Source organism: Podarcis liolepis (genome assembly GCF_965112155.1).
Source record: "Podarcis liolepis genome assembly, chromosome: 1".
In the NCBI taxonomy this organism is placed as follows: domain Eukaryota; kingdom Metazoa; phylum Chordata; class Lepidosauria; order Squamata; family Lacertidae; genus Podarcis; species Podarcis liolepis.
In genome coordinates, this window is record NC_139554.1 from 56,315,736 (window position 1) to 56,336,166 (window position 20,431).

The following is a 20,431-nucleotide window of genomic DNA, read 5'->3' on the forward strand; positions in this document are numbered from 1 at the left end:
ATTATTATTATTATTATTATTACTGATTATAATGGCAAGAGGTTGAATCCGGGGTGCCATACTACAAAGAGAGGAGCCTTTTCTTTTTGCTGATTTCCCCTTCATCTCCCCACAACTGTTCCAGAGCAGATCTTCAGGGGGTACAGGGAGAAGAGGGGAATCAGCAAAGAAAAAAAGGGGGAAAAGTCACCTCTTCCCTTCTTCCTTCAGTGTTCTGTAAGCAGAGTAACACTGACAGGAACTCTGGCTCCAAGCCAAAATAATTATTGCAAAATTTTATTACTGCAATAAGTTGCAATAAATAGTTGAAGAATATAAAGCTCTTTATATTAAAGTCTTCTGGCACATTCCCAGCAAGCATGAATGGGAGGCAATCAGCACACAGAGAGAAAATCACAGCCAACTATTCTTCATGCTGTGCCACAGACACTTCAGAAATTGTTCCCTGGAGAAAAACAAAAGTGAACTTGATTTGTACAAGACACTACATTTTAAGGACAGGCAGACCTGGAGTTTGGGGACTTCAGATAGTATCCTTAAATGATAAAATTATCCTGGATCTTTAATATTTTTGTTCAATGTTATTTGCACCAAAATTAAGCTTTCTGAAGCTCAGTTCAATTCCAATATGCCATTATTCTCTCAACTATCACCCTAATTTCAAATATAAAAGGTTGTTAAAGAGTATTGAATAAACTAGCCTGCATTCCCCTTCCACCAACACCCCACCCCCAAAATCTTCCAATTACCATCTCTAAATTTTGATAGCAAGTATTTGATTGACAACAATAAATATGGTTTATGAAGCTAAAAACAAGGATTGGGACCAAGTACTCCTCCCTCATCTGTCCCCTTGCATGCTGCCTTCAGTTGTCTGTTGCACCCAAACTGGAAAACTCTACCTTAATGTCAGTTAAACCAATAAGCCAGGATCAGAGCCTGACTTATTCTCTTTAATCAGCAGCAATTGAACCACAATATATGCCTTGGTGCTACTTCCTAGCTTCATAAACCATAGCTGAAAAAAATGGGGAAGTTTGTCCCAGCCAGACCAGTATCTGCATGGCAAAGTGCACCTACGCATTTAGTAATATCCATACTAACTTAATGCACCTGGGAAACATTTCCTTCAATCCATTTCCTGGTGGTTATTTGAAAAATTGAAATCAAAGTTTAGTTTCTGAAATTTGAACATGAAAACGTGTCAAATTAGGACTCAAAAGTCTGAATTGTATGATTTAAAGAGAGGTCAGATTTCCTAAAAATACCATTTCAACTTGTAGCGCTAAGAACACAAATAAGAAGAGTCTTGCTGCATCCAACCAAAACACCTTTCTAGTCCAGCATCCTTTCTGCCAACCTAGTTGCTCAGATGCCTATGGGAAGACCGCAAGCAGGGCATGAGTATAATAGCACTCTCCCACTAGTATCCCCAAGCACTGGTATTCAGAGGCATACTACTCACCTGGCAGCAGTTTTTACACCAGGCTGCAGGACAGGGGGGAAAGAAAGGTGTGCAGGGCCACTCAGTCAACACAGCTGAGAGAGCAGCAAGTTTTGACACCTGCTCTGTTGGAGCCCTTCCACTGCAGCTGGTCATTAGAGAAATTTGTAACTAAGATCTTCACCTCCCTCCCTCCCAATCCGTTCTCCTTTTGTGTTGTGTCTTTTTCATAGATTATAAGCCTGAGAATATGGGCTGGCCTTTTGAGCGATCTGAGACTTTGTTGGCTGACGATGGGAGAGACTTCATCAGGCAAGGCCTCCTTCCACCTGCCTTGCTCCACCCTCTAGTCTCTGCTTCTCAATTTGTATTGTATTATTTTATGTATTGTGGCTTGCCATTGTTTTATTGATTATAGTTTAGAAATTATTTATTGTAACTGTTGAGTGGATTTCTGTTTAACTTTTATATGTTGATATTATTATTTTATACAATTCTAATGATTGTTGAATGTTACTTTTTGATGTAGGTTGCTTATTTTATAGTTTTATTATCACATTTTTGTATTGCATTAGATTGTTATAAGATGTACATTTTTTGTTTCTTCAGCTTGTTAAACCGCCTTGAGTATTGTAAGATAGAAATACGGTATACAAATTAAAAATGATGATGATGATGAATTAAAAACATTTAAATAAAGTATTGTCTCCCGTACTGGAGATAATATAGCCATGAAGGGTGTATTCTTCATGCAGTCATTACCTTTTATTCCCCATGAATTTGTCTAAATTATCTTAAGTAAGTGCTCTCATGGTTGTGCAATGTTTTCTTTCCCTGTAACCAATGACTACCTGTGCAAAACATTACATCAGTTGGGTTTTGCACTAAAATAGACTCCCAGCCACAGTTCTTTCCAGCAAAATTCTTATTCTTTTCATTGTTAACGTAATGTGTTTCACATACACAGTTTGATGAAGTAATAAGCTGCACGAAGATCAACACAGATTGCATGGTACGGTATCTAATACTAATGTGGCAGAAGAATGCATAGCTTTTGAATATGACTGCTCACGTGTTTAGGTAGGGCAAAACCCAGCATGCCTTGCTCAGACTTTCACCCATGTCGTAGGCCTCATTCTCCTTCCTCTCAACTGCAGCACCCCTAAATCTGCTGATGATGGTCCCCCAACCACCAAAAGTAGATACTGGAGTTACATGGGAGGAGAGGAAGGGGAAGTCCTGCTGTGCAAGCAGAAGTCCTTTCCACTCATGCATGGACACCATTGGATTGAAGCCTAAGTAATTCAGGGAAATCATGAACAAGTTGTTCCCCTATCATCTCTTAACTTTATTACATACAACTATTAATATACATCCATACAGGCGGCCAAGCTTGTTACTTTTAACCCTCCCTGGCTCCTTCCCTGTGGAACGCCCTCCCTTCAGATGTCAAGGAGATCAAGAACTACATATCTTTTGGAATACATCTGAAGGCAGCCCTGTATTGTGAAGTTTTTAATGTTTGATGTTTTCCTATGTTTTATATATGCTGTTAGCTGCCCAGAGTGGCTAGGGAAACTCAGCCAGATGGGCGGGGTATAAATAATAAAGTTGTTGTTGTTAACCCTTAAAAGCTCTAACACAGCTCCTGAGTGTCTCATGGGAGGGTCATTTGAAATGCAGTACCTCATCTTTGAAATTCTCTACCTACACACTGATGAAGTCTTTTCATTAAATGGACTCTCCTTCCTTGGCGGTTTTTAAGCAGAGGTTGGGTGGCCATCTGCCACGGATGTTTTAGTTGAGATTCCTGCATTGCAGGGAGTTAAACTAGATGACCCTCTGGGCCCTTTCCAACTCTACCATTCTATGATTTTATGGAATGATATTTAGCAGCTGGAATAAAGCTTTGAAGGCTATGAAGTTACTGTTCAGCCCTTTTTACCGTTTTACAGTGCAATCCTAACTAAAACTATTCAGAAGCAAGTCCTACTGAATTCAATGGTGCTTACTCCCTGATAAGTGCGGCTAGGATCGCAGCCTTAGTACGGAATTCAACATCCCACTGTGGTGAATGTCCCATCCGTGCAACTTGAAATGCAGCAAGGGGGAGTGAACTTGCTGAGTTTTAAGCTGCTACTGTGTACACAGCCTTCATTTTCTCAGTGCTTCCAACTGTATTTCCCACTGGGCAGAGGACAGAAAGGAGAGAGATTCCAGCCCCCCCTCCCTATTCTGGGCTGGCAGGAGAAAAGGCAGGTGTGCAGTACTGGCCAGAGCTGTGACTACTGGATAAGGCGATTCGGGAGCTCAAGGCAGAGCATGGGGGTGGTAGCAACTACTGTATTTTTCTGTCTATAAGACGCCCCCATGTATAAGATGCTCCCTATTTTGGGGGATTCAGATTTAAGAAAATGGGGGGAGATGCAACCATGTATAAGACACCCCCTAATTTTTGACATTATTTTTAAGGGGAAAGACCTAGTCTTATGCACTGAAAAATACGGTACTTTGAGTTTTTCCCTGCTGTCATTTGTAATTGCTGGTCCCAATTCAAACTGAACCTGGCAGAACTTGGCCTTTTCTCCATGAAGGGTTATGAAGTGAGACACTAGCAATACTTTGCTTTCCAGAATCAATAACTGATGCTGTGGAATCATAAGAAGTCTACTGCACTTTGGCTTTGCACACACACACAAAAAGGTTAGAGCATTCACTCCCACGCAGAGGCTCTCCCGCTGGTACGGTAAAAGCTGCGCACAGCGAGGCTGATAGCCGCATTGTCTGGAATGCAGTCTATCTTTCTGAGCAGCAACGGGAAGATATTCCTCCAGTTGTCACTGTGTCGTGCATCTCTTTCCCCTCCCGGCCTTTCAGCTGGAAATGAATATCTGCTTCATTGTCCGCGCTAAGAAATCGTTCTAGGGTGCCGCTGGAGCAGCAGATTTCTGCATTCCATCATGGCAAAGGCTGCATTTCAGCAATTACTTATCACCGGCTGAAATAATGGGGCAGAGGGCAGGGGTGGAAACATGACGGCAAAAAGCAACTGCCTGGAGATATGAGCAAAGTACGCCTCCGCCATGCTAAACCAGCAACCTGCCCTGCTGATGCCAAAGCATGAATGTATTCCTAGCAAGTGGATTGGAGCCAAGAGAGCTGCCAGAATTCAACACACACACACACACACACACACACACACACACACACACACACACACACAATGGGATATAACTAGTCCAGGGAATGCCCTACTGATGGTCCAAAAATTCAAAAGTCAGTGAGGCACAGATGGGGAACCTGTAGCCTTCCAGATGTTGCTGTACAGGAAAAAAGGAAGCTGCCTGGTACTGAATCAGACCATTGGGACCATCCAACACAGTACTGTCTACACATACTGGCAGTGCCCCTCCAGGATTCCCCTCATGGAATCAAGCAATTTGTTGCTGTGGAACTTGTTGCAGTTGCTATTTATTAATTGCCTTCCACATAGATACCTCAAGGTAATGTAAAAAGAAAAAAAGAAAACAAAATGAAATGAATTGAAAACAGTTAAAAACACAAAATACCAACAGAATTTGTCATAGATGATTTAGCTGAGATTCCTGCACTGCAGGAATTCTATGACTGTGCATTTTAAGAAACAAAAAACAGTATGTACACCCATGGCAGAAACCTATTTATCCAGCTGGAGAAGCTTGTCTGAACAAAAATGTATTCAGTTGCTTCTAGAAATTGCAGATAGTTTCTTGACAGGAATGGCTGCTTCAAAGAACACAGGCGGCCACACTGATAGCCCAGCTCAGTTACTATGAGGCAGACTTCCAATATCTTTGGAAACTTGCAGGAGAAGCTTTCTTGCAGACCACAGTGACCTAGGACTCAGCTACATTAAGAAACAGTGATTTGAACATGCTATAAACACACATGTTTCCTGCACCAGAGAGCAGGAAATTTTAAAACACGATTTTCCATACAGATTTTTTTCTTTTGTTATAATGATATAATTTCTGACTTATTTACAGCGTTCTTCCCCTCCTGTGTCTAGATCCACACTTAATCTCTCTAGTACGCTGGTCCTGATCTATATAAGGCCTTATATGTTAATACTAAAACATTGAACTTGGCCTAGCAAGGTACTATATGCTGGTGGCAGTTTGGCCTCACAAACATCCTAGCCTTCACATTATGCACAAGTTGCAGCCTCCAGACAAGCCTCAAGGTTAGCATCACATAGAATGTGTTGCAGTAATACATCCTTAAAGTTACCCATGCATGGACCACTGTGGTAAAGCCAAAATACAGGAAGCTTATGAAAAACATGGTTGGAGAAACTCTATGGACTTTGATAGAGAAGCTTCCAGCTTACAAACTCAGGTCTCTCCATGCTGTTCAAGTTTTCTAGGCCAAAGCTCATTTAAATTTCTGGATTCGTCTTTTTCAAATCAGATGAGATGACGAGGCATCCGAATAGATGCTTTCTGCTAGCCAGCATATGATTCCACTTTTCAAAATTAGATTTTGCAATGGTTTCCTCCTGTATCTCATTTTTTGGCGGTCTCAACTCATTGCCTCCAACAGTGCCTTCCAACTTAGAGCAACAGTGATAAAAAGCAGCTGAAAGTGTATCTTGAAGGTGATGCATTCCAAAATCCAATAATGGCGAAATGGAAGCAACTGAGCGAGCAAAAAGCAAAACACTGCAGGCTTTGTTCCACAGCCCTGTACTAGTACGACAAGCCACTCATAATCTTCTTCTGCTACGGCCAGACAACTCAGCAAATTGCTGCAGGCTGACTAAAGCAACAAGGAGAGAGAGATCAACAGGTTCAGCTAAGCAGATAAGGGATGCGACTAAAAATAGAAAGCAGGGTGGAACTTGGAACCACAGTTTTGGCAGATGGGAGAATTAGCATGGAATCATGCTAAGACCAGTAACTTCCTGTTTGGCTAGTGCCAGAATTATTACACTCACTTTATCTGAGTTAGTTGCTTATGCTATTGCATAGGACTAATGTCACCTGAGGAGCATCCAGTTCCCAGGGCCAGCTCAGGATATTTTGCAGCCTGAGGCAAATGGTAAGATGGTGTCTTCACACAGCTTTCACAACCAGAAACCAACTGGAATGCCAGTCGCACCTTCCTTACAACACCAATGGTGGAATAGCATTCTTCCCTGTACCTCAGGCAGTAGGTCAGATTTGAGAGGGGGGACAGGACAGGCCCCTCTTAGATGAGGAACTCAGAAGGAACAGGCAGGAACTGTTGCTGCACCCTAGCCATCTGCCTCTTGAGGTGGTTGCCTCATTTTGCCTAATGCCAGGCTGAGGGACCCCTGGTACCTCAGATGGTGTTGGGACTCCAACTCCCATGGCCAACAACATTTGGAGGGCCACAGGTTTCTTCTTAGGCCACTTAGATACAAGTATGAAGGAAACTACACGTCCACATCAGGCACCATGAGAAACAGACAGCAGACAAGCAGTATGTAGTACAATGCTGTGGTGCTTCTACACAGTAGGCTAAGATGCAAATGGGTTTCTGAGAGAATTAAGTTAAAGCCGAGGTTAGTAAGATGGTGCTGCAAGCAAAAGGCCTACAAACTAGAAGAATGAAGCAGAGGTGGAAAACAATATGAGGGGAGGAAGCTGATTCAGCTTTTTTGTTTCCACTTTCAGCTGCCACCTCATTTCCACAAATCACTTCTCACTGAAGTAATCATCTCACACACAAGCCCACGAATCCAGGCAAGATCACAGGAAGAGCGGTGGAAGCATCAAACATTATATAACCAAGATAAAAAAGCAAAAAGAGGCTGTAAAAGTGAGAAAATGAAAATGCTTTGTGCAAAGAAGAGATCATGAATAACTCAGTCATAAAACAGTTGAAAAACCATAAAAGGGAATGGGAGACAGAAAAGCTTTTGAGTGGAAGGAAGGGGAAATTAAGAAAATATCCACTCATCGTAAAAGTTGGAAGCCAGCAATCATGCGGGGAAAGGAAAGGGGGTGGGGAGCAATATGAACTTGGTGTTGGAGCTGGGGAACAGACTAAGAAATGCTACCCTTACTCAGAGTCGACCCACTGAAGTTAATGGGCCTGGCTAACATGGGTTCATAAATTTCCCTGGGTCTCCTCTGGATAGGACTTGAATAGCATCCTCTCTTGCCAAAAGCTTAACAAAAAGTCAGCTCTGAATATGCTCAACCAAAGAGGAACAAGAAGAGATTTCCAGAGTCCAGACATAGAACACTACCCAAGACTTCCACAATGTGACCCTTTAAGAGGGGTTGGCAAAAATTTAGTGAAAAAACCTTGGTCTTCAGCACCAGTTTCCTTTGTTCCTCCAAGCATTTAGGCTCATGCAAATGCAGTTTATTTGACAGCCGCTGTCTCAGTCAGAACAGCCTGAGTGTCGGGGATTGAAGTGTTCAGAAATTTATACAACACCACCAGTTTTCTGAGCCTTTCATTCAAAATGCAATGAGTTATTCTGCGCTCATGAAAAAGTGGAGTGGAATTTCCCCCCCTTCATAACTGCCAATAGGTGGAGATATTGCTTAACTCTGCTGTCTGGGATGCTGAAGTCAATGGCTTTGAGAGCCTAATGATGTCTCTCAAGAGTCCCTCCAGCATCCCCTGGGAAAAGAAACACGGGGAGGTGTCATCCTCATACTCAATTGTTAGCTGCTTGCAGGGAGTTAAGGAAATACTGGAAACAATGAAGTCACATCACACATTGCTTTGAGGAAACTGTTACCAGGGAGATGGGGGAGGAAGGAAGATGCTGGTCAGCGGAAATCATTTAAGTGTCTAATTAGTCTCTTAAAATGCCAGTGAAATTGGGAGTTGAGGCCTTTGTCTAGCTCTGTTGTCACTTTGTCTCTAGATTAAGCTCTTGCGGTCCCTTTTATTGCAGCATGGCAACATAAGGAAAGCAGTCCTCAACCCATCAAATCTTTTCCACCCACATACTTTAATTGCAATAGAAAAGTACAAAACTCATGCTGGCTCATTTAGCCTTATCATTATTATTATTAATTTTAGTCACTTTTTTTCGCAAGAAGTGTCTCAAAGCAATGTACAGATTGATCGTTGTGGGGGAGGGGAAGGAAGTATAATGCATTCACTGTGATCTAATGTTTGATTAGTTTCTTAGTGAACGAAGGCTTTTAGCATCATGGATTTGAAATGCTGTTCCTGTTGAAATCTGACAGGTGCTTATGATTCTGAAATGCCATTGCCTGCTGAAATTGTTCATTTCACCAAGTGTTGTTGAATTAATGTGATTCCATGTTAGACAGTTGCTCTGCATTTTATATGTTAAAATTTTAAGATGTTTTAAAAGTTTTATTGTACACCACCATGATGTTTATATGAATTGGTGGTTTATACATATTCTTATAAATAAATACTGTGGTCAATAGTGTTTGTTTTACAGCCCATTAAAATAAAAATTAGTAAGTCTTATATCCATTTATTATAGTATTCCTCAATCCTGGTTGAAACCTGATCCCAATCCCACAAACCTGACATGGGAAACAGGTGCTATGCATATTTACCCACATGCACAGTGAGTAGCACACACGTAACTTCTAAACAGAAAGCAAATGTGATGGGTTTGAATCTACAGTCCTTTCAAGGCCACTGAGTTCATAAAACTGCTTTATGACACCAATCCCTTGTTTTATTGGCAGACAAAAAGATAGCAGAGAAGTTTCCCAAGAGTCACATGGCTAACTTTCAGGCAAAACAATTTCAGCACCGTGCAAGTCTGCAAGCACTTTGTATCATTTTCCTTCTGGAGAAGGGTCATGATTTTATTACTTGTGAATAGCAAACTGTGCTGTGATTATGTTTGCACTGGGAGAAGTACATCTCGTTTCCTCAAGGCATGTATTTGTTGTGTAAAACCTAAGCAGCTGTAATCAGATATGGTCTTACCGCCCTCTTTCTTTTTTATAGAGTCAGGCAGCAAACTCCAGTAGGTGTGCGTTTCCTACAAAGAGACACTCTAGACCACAGCTTTCTGAACTTTTCATGTTGGTTACACACTTTTTAGACACAATCATTTTGTGACACAGTAATTCAGTTTTGCTAGCAAACCAGAGATTAAACTAGCCCCTTATAAGAGCATTTGCACAAGACACCAAGACATTGCAGCTCACACACCAACGTGTCACGACACACAGTTTGGAAAGCTCTCCTCTAGAGGGATCAGCCTATGTCTCTCAGGCCTGTTGTTCTTAACAAATATTTATTAAGGAAGAACCAAATGGTAACAATGATGAATCAAAGACTGTTTATTTAGAAGTAAGTCAATTTAAACCAAAGGCAGCCAACGTGATGCCTTCCTGATATTGTTGGACTATAGCTCTCATCAGTTCCCAAACAGTATAATCAATGATAAAGAATGATGGGAATTGTAGTTCAGCAAGTTCTGGAGAGCACCATGTTGGCTTTAAACTAAGTGGGCTTTCCTTTCAGATAAAAGACTGGACCATGCAGCTATATCCAGAGTGGAACTTCCACCCTAACCGATTTTGGCAAAACCCAGAAGTGGGAGAGGGTGGCTCAAGGAAGGAATATCAGTTGGCATGGGCAAAGGAGGATGCAACATAGCTCTAATTTGAACATAGGAATCACACTCATGAGTCCTATACAAAAGTTGGATGCATTAGACTAATGACTGAATACTCAGGGGAATGCTATGTTCAAAAAAGAGCCTCAGCTTCAGGATCTGTCCTTCCAGTGAGCACTATGGGCTGATTTCCTTAAGAATTGATAGGTTTCTTGCAGTCCAGGGGACTCTCAAGAGTCTTCTCCAGCACCATAATTCAAAAGCATCAATTCTTCGACGATTAGCCTTCTTTATGGTCCAGCTCTCACTTCCATACATCACTGCTGGGAAAACCATAGCTTTAACTATACGGACCTTTGTCAGCAAGGTGATGTCTCTGCTTTTTAAGATGCTGTCTAAGTTTGTTATGGCTTTTCTCCCAAGAAGCAGGGATCTTTTAATTTTGTGACTGCTGTCCCCATCTGCAGTAATCATGGAACCCAAGAAAGTTTAGTCAAAACTCTCCACTATGACCTGTCTGTCTTGGGTGGCCCCGCATGGCATAGCTCATAGCTTCTCTAAGTTATTCAAGCCCCTTTGCCATGACAAGGCAGTGTTCCATGAAGAAGAACCCCAAGAGTGGACAACTTTAAACGGTGATTAGATGAATTCATAGACGATAAGGTTACCAATGTCTACTGGTCATGATGGACTATATCATTACCTTCAGGATCAAATGCAGCATGCCTCTATATGCCAGGTTGCTGGGAAACAACAGCAGGAGAGTACTGTTGTGTTTATGTTGCCCTTGTGGGCTTCCTGGTGTCATCAGGTTGGCCAAGATGCTCGACTAGATAGGCATTTGGTCCAGTCTACAAGCTCTTGTTCTCAGCATGCATAGGATATCAAAGAAGCTTTGCCATGTGGGTTATATACAATCACCGATTCCAAGCTGCTCACACTTTGAGACCAACAGAGGCTCTGACTACATGTCCACCACTACCAATCGAAGTTGGTGGCTATTTTTGGATAGGCAACTGCATTGCATTATGCATATATAGAAGCCACCTTTAGAGGGTTTTGACTTTTAAAAGGGCAGCATTTATTTAAACAAATAAAATGCCAGCTATTTAGATACAGTGTGCTTAAGTTGCCTAAGAACTCTCCAAATCTATGATTCTTTTACATAGCAATCCTGATTTGCAACAGAGATGGGAAACCTGTGGCTTTCCAAGATGTTGCTGGACTACAACTCCCATCAGTCCCAGTCAGCATGGTCAATGGCCAGGGATGACAGGATCTGTAGGCCAGAAAAATCTGAAGGACTACCCAGATAGGAAGAGTTGCAAGTTCCCAACCCCTGGTTTAAATGTAAGGCTGAAAAGACAAGCGAGGAAACAATGATTGTCAGAAGGAAGGGGAAATATGGATTAGAAGTGGAGGAGTTGAGAGGCAAAGGGTCGTGTCCACTGAACTACACAACACACACTAGATTACATCCAAAGACAAGGATGTGGCCCCACAGCTGCAGGAATCACAACATAAAGGGAACACATGTTTTTTGACAAGATGCCAGTTTCAAACATTCCTTGTCCAGTGGTGGCCAGAACTGGGAAAGCCAGAAATTATAGAGATCAGGGGCAGCCCTCCAGATGCTATGGACTGCAACTCAGCCCCAGCCAGCATGGCCAATGGTCAGGGATGATGGCAACTATTGGGGGGGGGGACACACTGGCTAGCGGTGGTATTGTACAGTATTGTACTATTGTACCATTTCCTTGCCTACAACATAGCCCTGGGAGCTGGGAAGAGCAGCACAAAGTAGTTGTGATTGAATAACACAATTCCAATAGAGTTGACGTTGTCACACTAACAACCTGGTGATCAGGCAGAACATTGGCAACAGGTGTCTGATGATGCTGTGGAACAAAGGGCACGTGGATCCGCAAAGAACTATAACAATGGGTGTTTGGCAAGTTCCCTTGCAGGATAGAGGAAGGGAAAGAAACTAAACTAGAAACCTGTATTATGAGGCGAGAAGCTTTTCAGCTACCATTTTTAAAAAATCAGATTTTAAGCACCTGCAGAACCAGGTTGTGAATACTGAACTCTCATTATCACTTGGTAAGACTCAGGAAGGAAAAAAAATGAAGGCTGTTTCCATACAAACTAATTATGTTTAAGGCTTCATTGATTGGTATCTACTCAGGGATGATTTAAGCTTTTATTCTCTCATCTCTGTCTTGCACAAAGCTGCATATTAATTAGACCATGCTGGCTGCTGACAGACAATAGTTGTTGTTTTCTTAAAGAGAGTTGCAAGTGGTATGTGAGAGGCAGCACTCTTGATGTACAGTTCTTTTGTCGCACTGTGTTGTCTCTGGTCAAACGTGTTCTGCAACAATGCAGAGGCAGTACTAACACGAGAACACACATTTTGGGTACCAATTTTCTTTTTGCACAGCCCTCAAGCAAACTATTGACCAACCCAGATGCAGGTTACATTGGTTTAAGAAGGGATCTTGAGGGGAAAGAAACTCGAATGGCGTTGCAATACAATGCATCTTACCCAGAGCACACGTACTACCAGGGAAGCAGTGTTCTTCGCACAAACCGAGGTATGGGGAGACCACAAGTTTAACAAGCTCCTCCAACTGCATGAAGGCCTTACTGGGACCTGTAGGTTCATGTACTCCCTGTAACAAAAAAGTATCCAACAGATATGCATATGAACATATATATTTCTTTCACAATACTTTCAAAAGAAATATAATTGTGCGCACAGGAAGAAGTTGTGGAAATGAAGAAAAAAGAGCCTGTTACATAATTATTTCTCCTACATGGAGCTTCCAACAAAATACAGGTTGCTTTCAGCATTCCAGCCAACCCTCTTCGGGATACTATAAAGTTTCCATAAGTGGCTCAAAGAAGCCATTCGATTCCCCTCATATCCTGGTTTTCTGTTTCTCTATTCCAATGGACAGTCAGCTTTCTGCAGCTCCTGAATATGCTCAGTCATCATTCGGCTTGGGTATCTTTGTGAAGGAGGGTTAGGGTTAGAAATATTTGTAATTCTGCAAACCTCAGGGTTCCTCCAACATTGCAGTCACACCCCACTTGTTTCTCAGTGACCCCATTTTGGCTCCCATACTGTTAGCGCTCAGTTCACTGTTGGTGATGTCTGGCCACCTGATATATGTTACAATGCAGTACTGTTGAGGATTTGAAAAACTTAAGACAACCATTCAGAGCAATTCAAAAATACTTAATGCTTTGCAGATGTACACCTCTTTCTATAACTCTGCAGATTCAGGCTATGGTAAGCTATCCGAGGTAAAAAGGACCCACTGCTGAGAATGCCCAGGTCAACCGAACCTGGTATGCAAATGTAACTTAACAGAACACCCTAGTAGATGGATAGGATCCAGTGGGTCAATGGGGTTGAATAGGACTTGCCCCAAGGGAAGACCTGTTCTGCTAAAATAAATAAATAAAAGCCCTCTAAGGCTGAACAAGTAGAGTGGTGCAAGCTTTTCAAGCAGCTGCACCAAAATGGATTTAAGTGCTTGCTACAGAGGCAACAAAATGCATGGTGTAAGCCTGGGAAATAAGAGAGTGAATAAATGTTGAACAATCCTCCTATGAAGTTAGAACAGGGAACATGATTAAGCTATCCAGAGTAAAGAAAGTGAGAAAATGCAAAAAACAAACAAACAAAAATCCTATGGTACTTCATGAAGACAACTGTAAGGTTTGAGAGTAAAATCCTTCATCATCAGATGCATAAAAAGTACCAGAGATTGATTCCACCCCCCCCCCCATGAGACAGGGAAATCAGGAGGAAGATAGTTGATAAAACAGATGGTATAGTCTTATTTGGTTCAGATGAAAGACAAAATCTGCTTATTGGTATCACTTTACCAAATGGTTTTGTAGCTAGTAACTTACAGCACAATCTTAATTGTGTCTGCTTAAAGGTAGGTCCTAGGGACGTGGGTGGCGATGTGGGTTAAACCACAGAGCCTAGGACTTGCTGATCAGAAGGTCAGCGGTTCGAATCCCCGCGACGGGGTGAGCTCCCGTTGCTCGGTTCCTGCTCCTGCCAACCTAGCAGTTCGAAAGCACATCAAAGTGCAAGTAGATAAATAGGTACCACTCTGGCGGGAAGGTAAACGGCGTTTCCATGCGCTGCTCTGGTTCGCCAGAAGCGGCTTAGTCATGCTGGCCACATGACCTGGAAGCTGTATGCCGGCTCCCTTGGCCAGTAAAGCGAGATGAGTGCTGCAACCCCAAGGTCGGCCATGACTGGACCTAATGGTCAGGGGTCCCTTTACCTTTACCTAAAGATAGGTCCTATTTAATTGAATGGGGCTTACTGTCAGGTAAGTGGGGTTAGGACAGCAGCCTTAGTCTATGCCATTCATAGCAATATCTCAATTGCACTTTTCTGCTCTGCACAGGTTCTTCTCTTTCTTCATAGTATACAGAAACCTCTCCAGGCCAGCTACTCACTAGTCAAGGCACATATAATAAGAAGAAACACATTGCTCCCCACCTGTAAAATCAGCAGCATCTGGACAATGGAAGGTGGAAGCTTGGTTTGGACCCGAGGAAGAATCTCATCCAAATTCACTCTTAGTAAGACCAAATCTCGGAAGCCGAGCAACGCAATCTGGCGAATAGTCAATTCTTGGCCCTGTACACACATTCAGAAAACAGTGGGGGAATTAGTGGCTGTTGGTGCTGGGGTACATTTAACTCCATCCGACACCAATTTCAGAGCAGCTGTAAATAATGCCGGGGGTTAATTTTATGCTTTCACGTAAGAACTGGGGAATGAAGGGGGACAGAGAACATAATGCACCATATGACTGGTCACATGAAGTTATAAACCTAGCCACTACAGGCATGTGGATGGAGAGGTATTTACAGTGGCTGGTTAAAGAATCTGGGGAAAGGAAGACTTCCTACACAAGCAGGTAAATTATTCTACAAGTGGTAGCTTTCTTAGTGTTTGATTGTTTACTGGCATTTATGAATTGCTGAATATTTTAAAAATATCTAAATTTTGTGCAGTATAAAAACAAACAATAACATTAAAACAATGTTTAGTAGTGAAATAAAACAGTATAAAAACAATAAAATAGAAAATAAGGAGGTTCAAAGCAACTCCCAATGCTTCATTGCAGCGATGAATCTATCTCCCCCCCCCCGCCCCCACCACAACCCAGTTAAACTGTGCCCTATATTCTCCATGGGAATAGTTATATAGGTAACTGCTCCGCAACCACTGAAGCAAATCTCTGGCTGGAGGGAATCCACGTTTGTTAATCATCAATTCATAATGTGGTTAATGATGCAGCTAACATCTTCATCAAAATGCAAAATAGGAACAAAAGCCAATGGCCCCAAAGAAATGCTTTGCCCCCTTTGGGTATCAGAGCAGGTATTTATGGGCATACAAAATAAAGCTGTAGAAAGTATGAGATTTCTGCAGGGTTGCAGCATTAGCTTTGTAAGTGTAAACAAGCTAAATCAAGCACATAGTTTATCTTGCAAATTTAACCTGCTGTAAAAATGTACTTATTCACATATTAAAATCAATGACAGGGCTTACCAAGGATGGAAGTTTAAGTGTTACCTCTGCAAATGGGTGTCTTCAATCCATTGTTGAGATAACAGGAATGAAGGGATATGTGACCATTTGCAGAACAGAATGGGGAAGTCACAAGTGGTTCGCACAAACATGCACACACATCAGTTATTACCTGCAATGCACCAATTGTCCAAGACCATTTCTACTGCTTCTGTGTTGGAAGTCTAGCTGGAAGTGGGACCTGGGGGATAATGTGTCTGAACAAAGGGGAACTTTCTAGGAAGGATCAGTGTTTGGAAAAGGATTAAGCCATCTCCCTAGAGCCTCTTTCCCTCATAGAGTCTATTTCCTCATATCATTCAGTGTTACAAACACTTGGCATTCTCTCTAGTCCATTTTCAGGAACCAACTTGGCGAAACAATTATTTCCAAGTAAACATTGTGAAGTTAGACTTGTGAAGAGCTTTGTAAGGCTTTCAAGTTGTGCCATGAACTATGTTTGCTTTAAAAGCACATATAACTCAGAATGGCCTTTAACACACATACACAATAATGGGGGAAAGTCCAGAGACTTCAATTGTATTCCTTCCACCCCCCAAAAAAGTTCAGAGTTCAAAAAGCTTAACTCTGGACTTTACATGAATTTACAGAAACCAAGTTTAAAATTAATAATGAATTCTATTTTATAGATTACATAAATATTCTAATCTTGAACCAAATTTAATGTTTGGCTGGCCATGTTGTTTTAAGGAAATCAAAACCTTTATTGAATGATTTGTGGGAAAGGAGATTCTGATGAAATATCTCATTTATAGCAAAGTGTTGGTGCAAAGGTTTTACAGGATTCTACACTATCATTCCTTTACGAAGGAAAGATGGGAGAGAGGGGAAGTGGTATGACATAACTTGAGAAAAATCACTATGAAGCTTTCACATATTTAAACTTTATATAAGTCAAGTAACTGACAAGTTGCCCCATAACTACATAGGTAAATGGTGTTACTAAGTGATAACAAAAAGGTAAAAAAGGTAAAGGACCCCTGGACAGTTATGTCCAGTCAAAGGCGACTCTGGGGTTGCAGCACTCATCTTGCTTTCAGGCCAAGGGAGCCGGCATTTGTCCACAGACAGCTTTCTGGGTCAAGTGGCCAGCATTACTAAACTGATTCTGGCACAACAGAACACCATGATGGAAGCCAGAGAGCACGGAAACACCATTTACCTTCCTTCCGCAGCCGTGCCTATTTATCTACTTTTACTGGCGTGCTTTCGAACTGCTAGGTTGGCAGGAGCTGGGACAGAGCAATGGGAGCTCACACCATCAAGGGATTCAAACCGCCGACCTTCTGATTGGCAAGCCCAAGAGGCTCAGTGGTTTTAGACCACAGCAAAACCTGTGTCCCTTTACCTAAGTGGTAATATTGTCAGGTGGATTCAGAGCTGGTTGGAAAACTATTTTCAGACGTGTTCTCATAAATGAATCCTCTTCAGAAGAAGAAGAGAAGAGTTTGGATTTGATATCCCGCCTTTCACTCCCCTTCAGGAGTCTCAAAGCGGCTAACATTCTCCTTTCCCTTCCTCCCCCACAACAAACACTCTGTGAGGTGAGTGGGGCTGAGAGACTTCAAAGAAGTGTGACTGGCCCAAGGTCACCCAGCAGCTGCATGTGGAGGAGCGGAGACGCGAACCCGGTTCCCCAGATTACGAGACTACCGCTCTTAACCACTACACCACACTGGCTCTCAGACTGGAGGGATGTTTCAAGGGGGCTGATAGTATCTAGCTCCCACTTAAGGTGGTACCTCCCCACCCCCACCCCCCAACACTGGGGTTTCTGAAGAACCATATTGCCATGAATAGGAAGTAAGAACTGCCTTGTTAGGTGACACCATTCAGCTCTCAGACTTTCAAAAAGTTTGGCTTGGCAGACTCTGTAATAAAACACTTTTATCGTAGAACAGTGTTCTTCAACCTTGGGGTCCCCAGATGGTGCTGGAGTACAACTGCCAGCATCACCAGCCAGTGTAGCCAATGTTGAGGGATGGTGGGAGCTGATCAAGGGTCTGGAAACCAAGCCTTATAAGGAATGGTTGAGGGAGTTGGATATGTTTAGCCTGCTAAAGAGAAGACGGAGAGGAGATGTGATAGCCACCTTCAAATATCTAAAGGGCCATCCCATGGAAGATGGAGCAAGCTTGCGTCCTCCTGCTCTGGAGAGTAAGACTTGAACCAATGGCTTCACATTACAAGAAAGGGGATTCCAGCTAAACATCAGGAAGAACTTTCTGACAATAAGAGCTGTTCAACAGTGGAACAGACTCCCTTGGAAGGTGATGGACTCCCCCTCCTAGGAGGTTTTTAAGCAGAGGCTGGATGGCCATCTGTCATGGATGCTTTAGTTGAGATTCCTGCATTACAGGGGGTTGGAGTAAATGACCCTTGGGGTCCCTTCCAACTCTACAGTTCTCTGATACTATGATTCTATGACATTCGGGGATCCAACTTTGAAAAAAACTGTCGTAGAATTTTTAAATTGATGCTTATTGTTTAAAACCACATTGTGACGTCTACCTTAAAAGCAGTATACCATTGGGTAAAATTGACTTCTCAGCTAATTTACACTCCAGTTCTGAATATACTACAAGGAAAGACATTTCACTTTTTTTTAAAAAAAGTCTTATTTCCATTTAATATATTAAGGATTGGGGCATAAATCACTTTAAAAAGCACCAAGAGAGAGACCATAGCCTTCTAAAACGGGCATTCTCACACATACCGTCTATCATCTGCTGCAAGTATGGGAAATAAAGAGGGATAGGAAAGGAGGAAGAGAGAGAATTAATACAGACATCATGAGAAGTTAGTATATACATAGCAAAAAGCAAGTATTTCCACTCTTCTAGACCTTTTGGAAATTGCCAGGTTGGGGGCTGAGTAGGAGTCTTGTATCATGCCTCTAGTAGATATTTTGGAGCTGGAAGTGGGGGGGGGGGGAAATAAGCCAGCCAATACCAGAATGCCAAGGGCAGACATAGAAGCATGTGACCTTCATAAGAATTTCATTCTGTGGGAAATTTATGCTGCCAGAAGCTTCTCATGCCCAGACAAGATTTCTTCTTTGGTTCACAAGGTAGCTGTCTCTCATTTAGGTGACTCAACTCCTTGGGGGTACCATAGGGTGTGTGTGTGTGGATATTATCTGTTAGGTCCCTCAAGTTCAAGAATAATGAATATAGCCGGGAATGACTGGGTATTCTCTGCCCTCTTATCTCAAAGTAGCTATTTTAAAATACCCATTGAAAAGTTACTCAGTAGTTAGGATTGTTAGGGTCTGTCAAACAAAGAATACATAGAATGGTTGGTCCTTTGCTGAAGCCAACTGAGTAAGAGGCCAACAAAAATTATGTTGTTCCCCTGCTCAAGGGGGAGGAGAATCCAGCCCACAAACAGCAGAAAAATTGAACTGTTAACTGTTGCAAAATGCACACCCTTTTAACTGTCTGGATGTGCCTTTTGGCAAATCAACCCATGGTTTGAAAATGAAGAGCCAGCCTTGGAAATGGGCACTCCCTTCTCTCCACAGCTACCCTTCTTACAAAATATATTTTGTGTATGCAATTTGCAATGTCTTGATAGGAACTACAATGACAGGAAATGATATACAATGTATACTATAAATTGGGGGGGGGGGGGGAATCTACTATATTTTTGTAATGGAGCCACTTGATCCACCAACAGGAGCCAGGTGGGAAAGTGTGACCGGGGGGTACCCTCAAAATTCAAGAAGAGAGAATGTGTAAGTACATGCTCACCCTCAGAATTTGTTTTCAGTACCAGAACCTTCCCACAAAAATCCATTCCTGGTTATACACACACACCCTCTTTTCCTTTTCAGCAATCTGGTTTTTTATGGGGGAAGGTGAGAGGCCTTTCTATCCGTTAACCAACTGGGAGTCAGAAACACGTGAATAGAATAAAACTCACCGAGAGATCTACCAGTAGATTCAATCTACTTTCTTCGCATCTACTATAAAGGGATTGAAAGGGAAGCCAGAAAGGAAATTTACAAAGTGCAGAAATCTTGTCCTTTAAAGAGGCTCCAGAGAGGTTCATTCTTTTTGACCTCTTGGGTGTTTAGATGTCAATGGACCATTTGCCCCACAAGACAGCTCCACTCCATTAGCATATCAAGGTATATAAAGATGTCAAAGGATCTTCACAACTCATCTGCCCTCCTTTGCTTTTTGGAAGATTCTTCTGCCTATGTTTTAGCAAGTATGCCCATGTAAGTGTGGTCAAAATACTCAGCAACGCACAGCTGAACTGACTAGAACTGGTGGAAACCAGTTGAAAACATGGGTTGAAGAAGTCTGTTTTAAGGCACATTTGAAGTCACACAGAATTTTATCCTATTAGAATACTAAGACCTCCCCTATATATCTTTAAGTTCGGCAGTACATCTGAAGAAATCCGTGGTTTATACCTGAAATCTATTTCTTTACAGTTTAAGTGTTGGGTGTCTCAACAGCTTTCAGAGAGGTAGTTTGTGCTAAGTTTGAACTGTATTCTCCTCCCTGCCAAGCTTATATTTTAACTAGACTTACCTGAACAGGATAAAATATAGCCTGGAGTGTGGGAAGAGTCTCTGTGAAGAAGTGATCCCAGAGTTCAGATAGTATGTCAATGCGATTCTCTTCTAAGCAAACAGAGGGTGGGGTGGAGAAAAAGAACCTTGTTTTAGAACTTGGTCTCTGATATTCAGCTATACTCTACCCAAAGCAAGCCATCCAACTATTGACTAATTCTCTGTAAAGGCAGACAATTGTTGGCA

The 20,431-nt window shown here is 42.1% G+C and overlaps 1 protein-coding gene and 1 long non-coding RNA gene across 5 annotated transcripts in view; one reads left to right on the plus strand and one right to left on the minus strand.

Moving 5' to 3' along the window:
* The window catches only part of LOC310689190, a 606,488-nt gene that overhangs the window by 154,625 nt on the left and 431,432 nt on the right, over window positions 1-20,431 (plus strand). The gene's annotated exons all lie outside the window — the stretch shown is intronic.
* PRR5L (proline rich 5 like) overlaps window positions 1-20,431 on the minus strand; it is a 65,207-nt gene that overhangs the window by 4,557 nt on the left and 40,219 nt on the right. For all 4 annotated transcript variants that reach the window (XM_083465143.1, XM_083465144.1, XM_083465145.1 and 1 more), the window contains exons 6-8: window positions 20,205-20,296; window positions 14,560-14,700; window positions 12,574-12,700 (exon numbers count right to left, since the gene is read on the minus strand). In XM_083465143.1, the coding sequence (XP_083321269.1) occupies window positions 12,574-12,700; window positions 14,560-14,700; window positions 20,205-20,296 (360 nt within the window). The remainder of the gene's footprint in view (window positions 1-12,573; window positions 12,701-14,559; window positions 14,701-20,204; window positions 20,297-20,431) is intronic.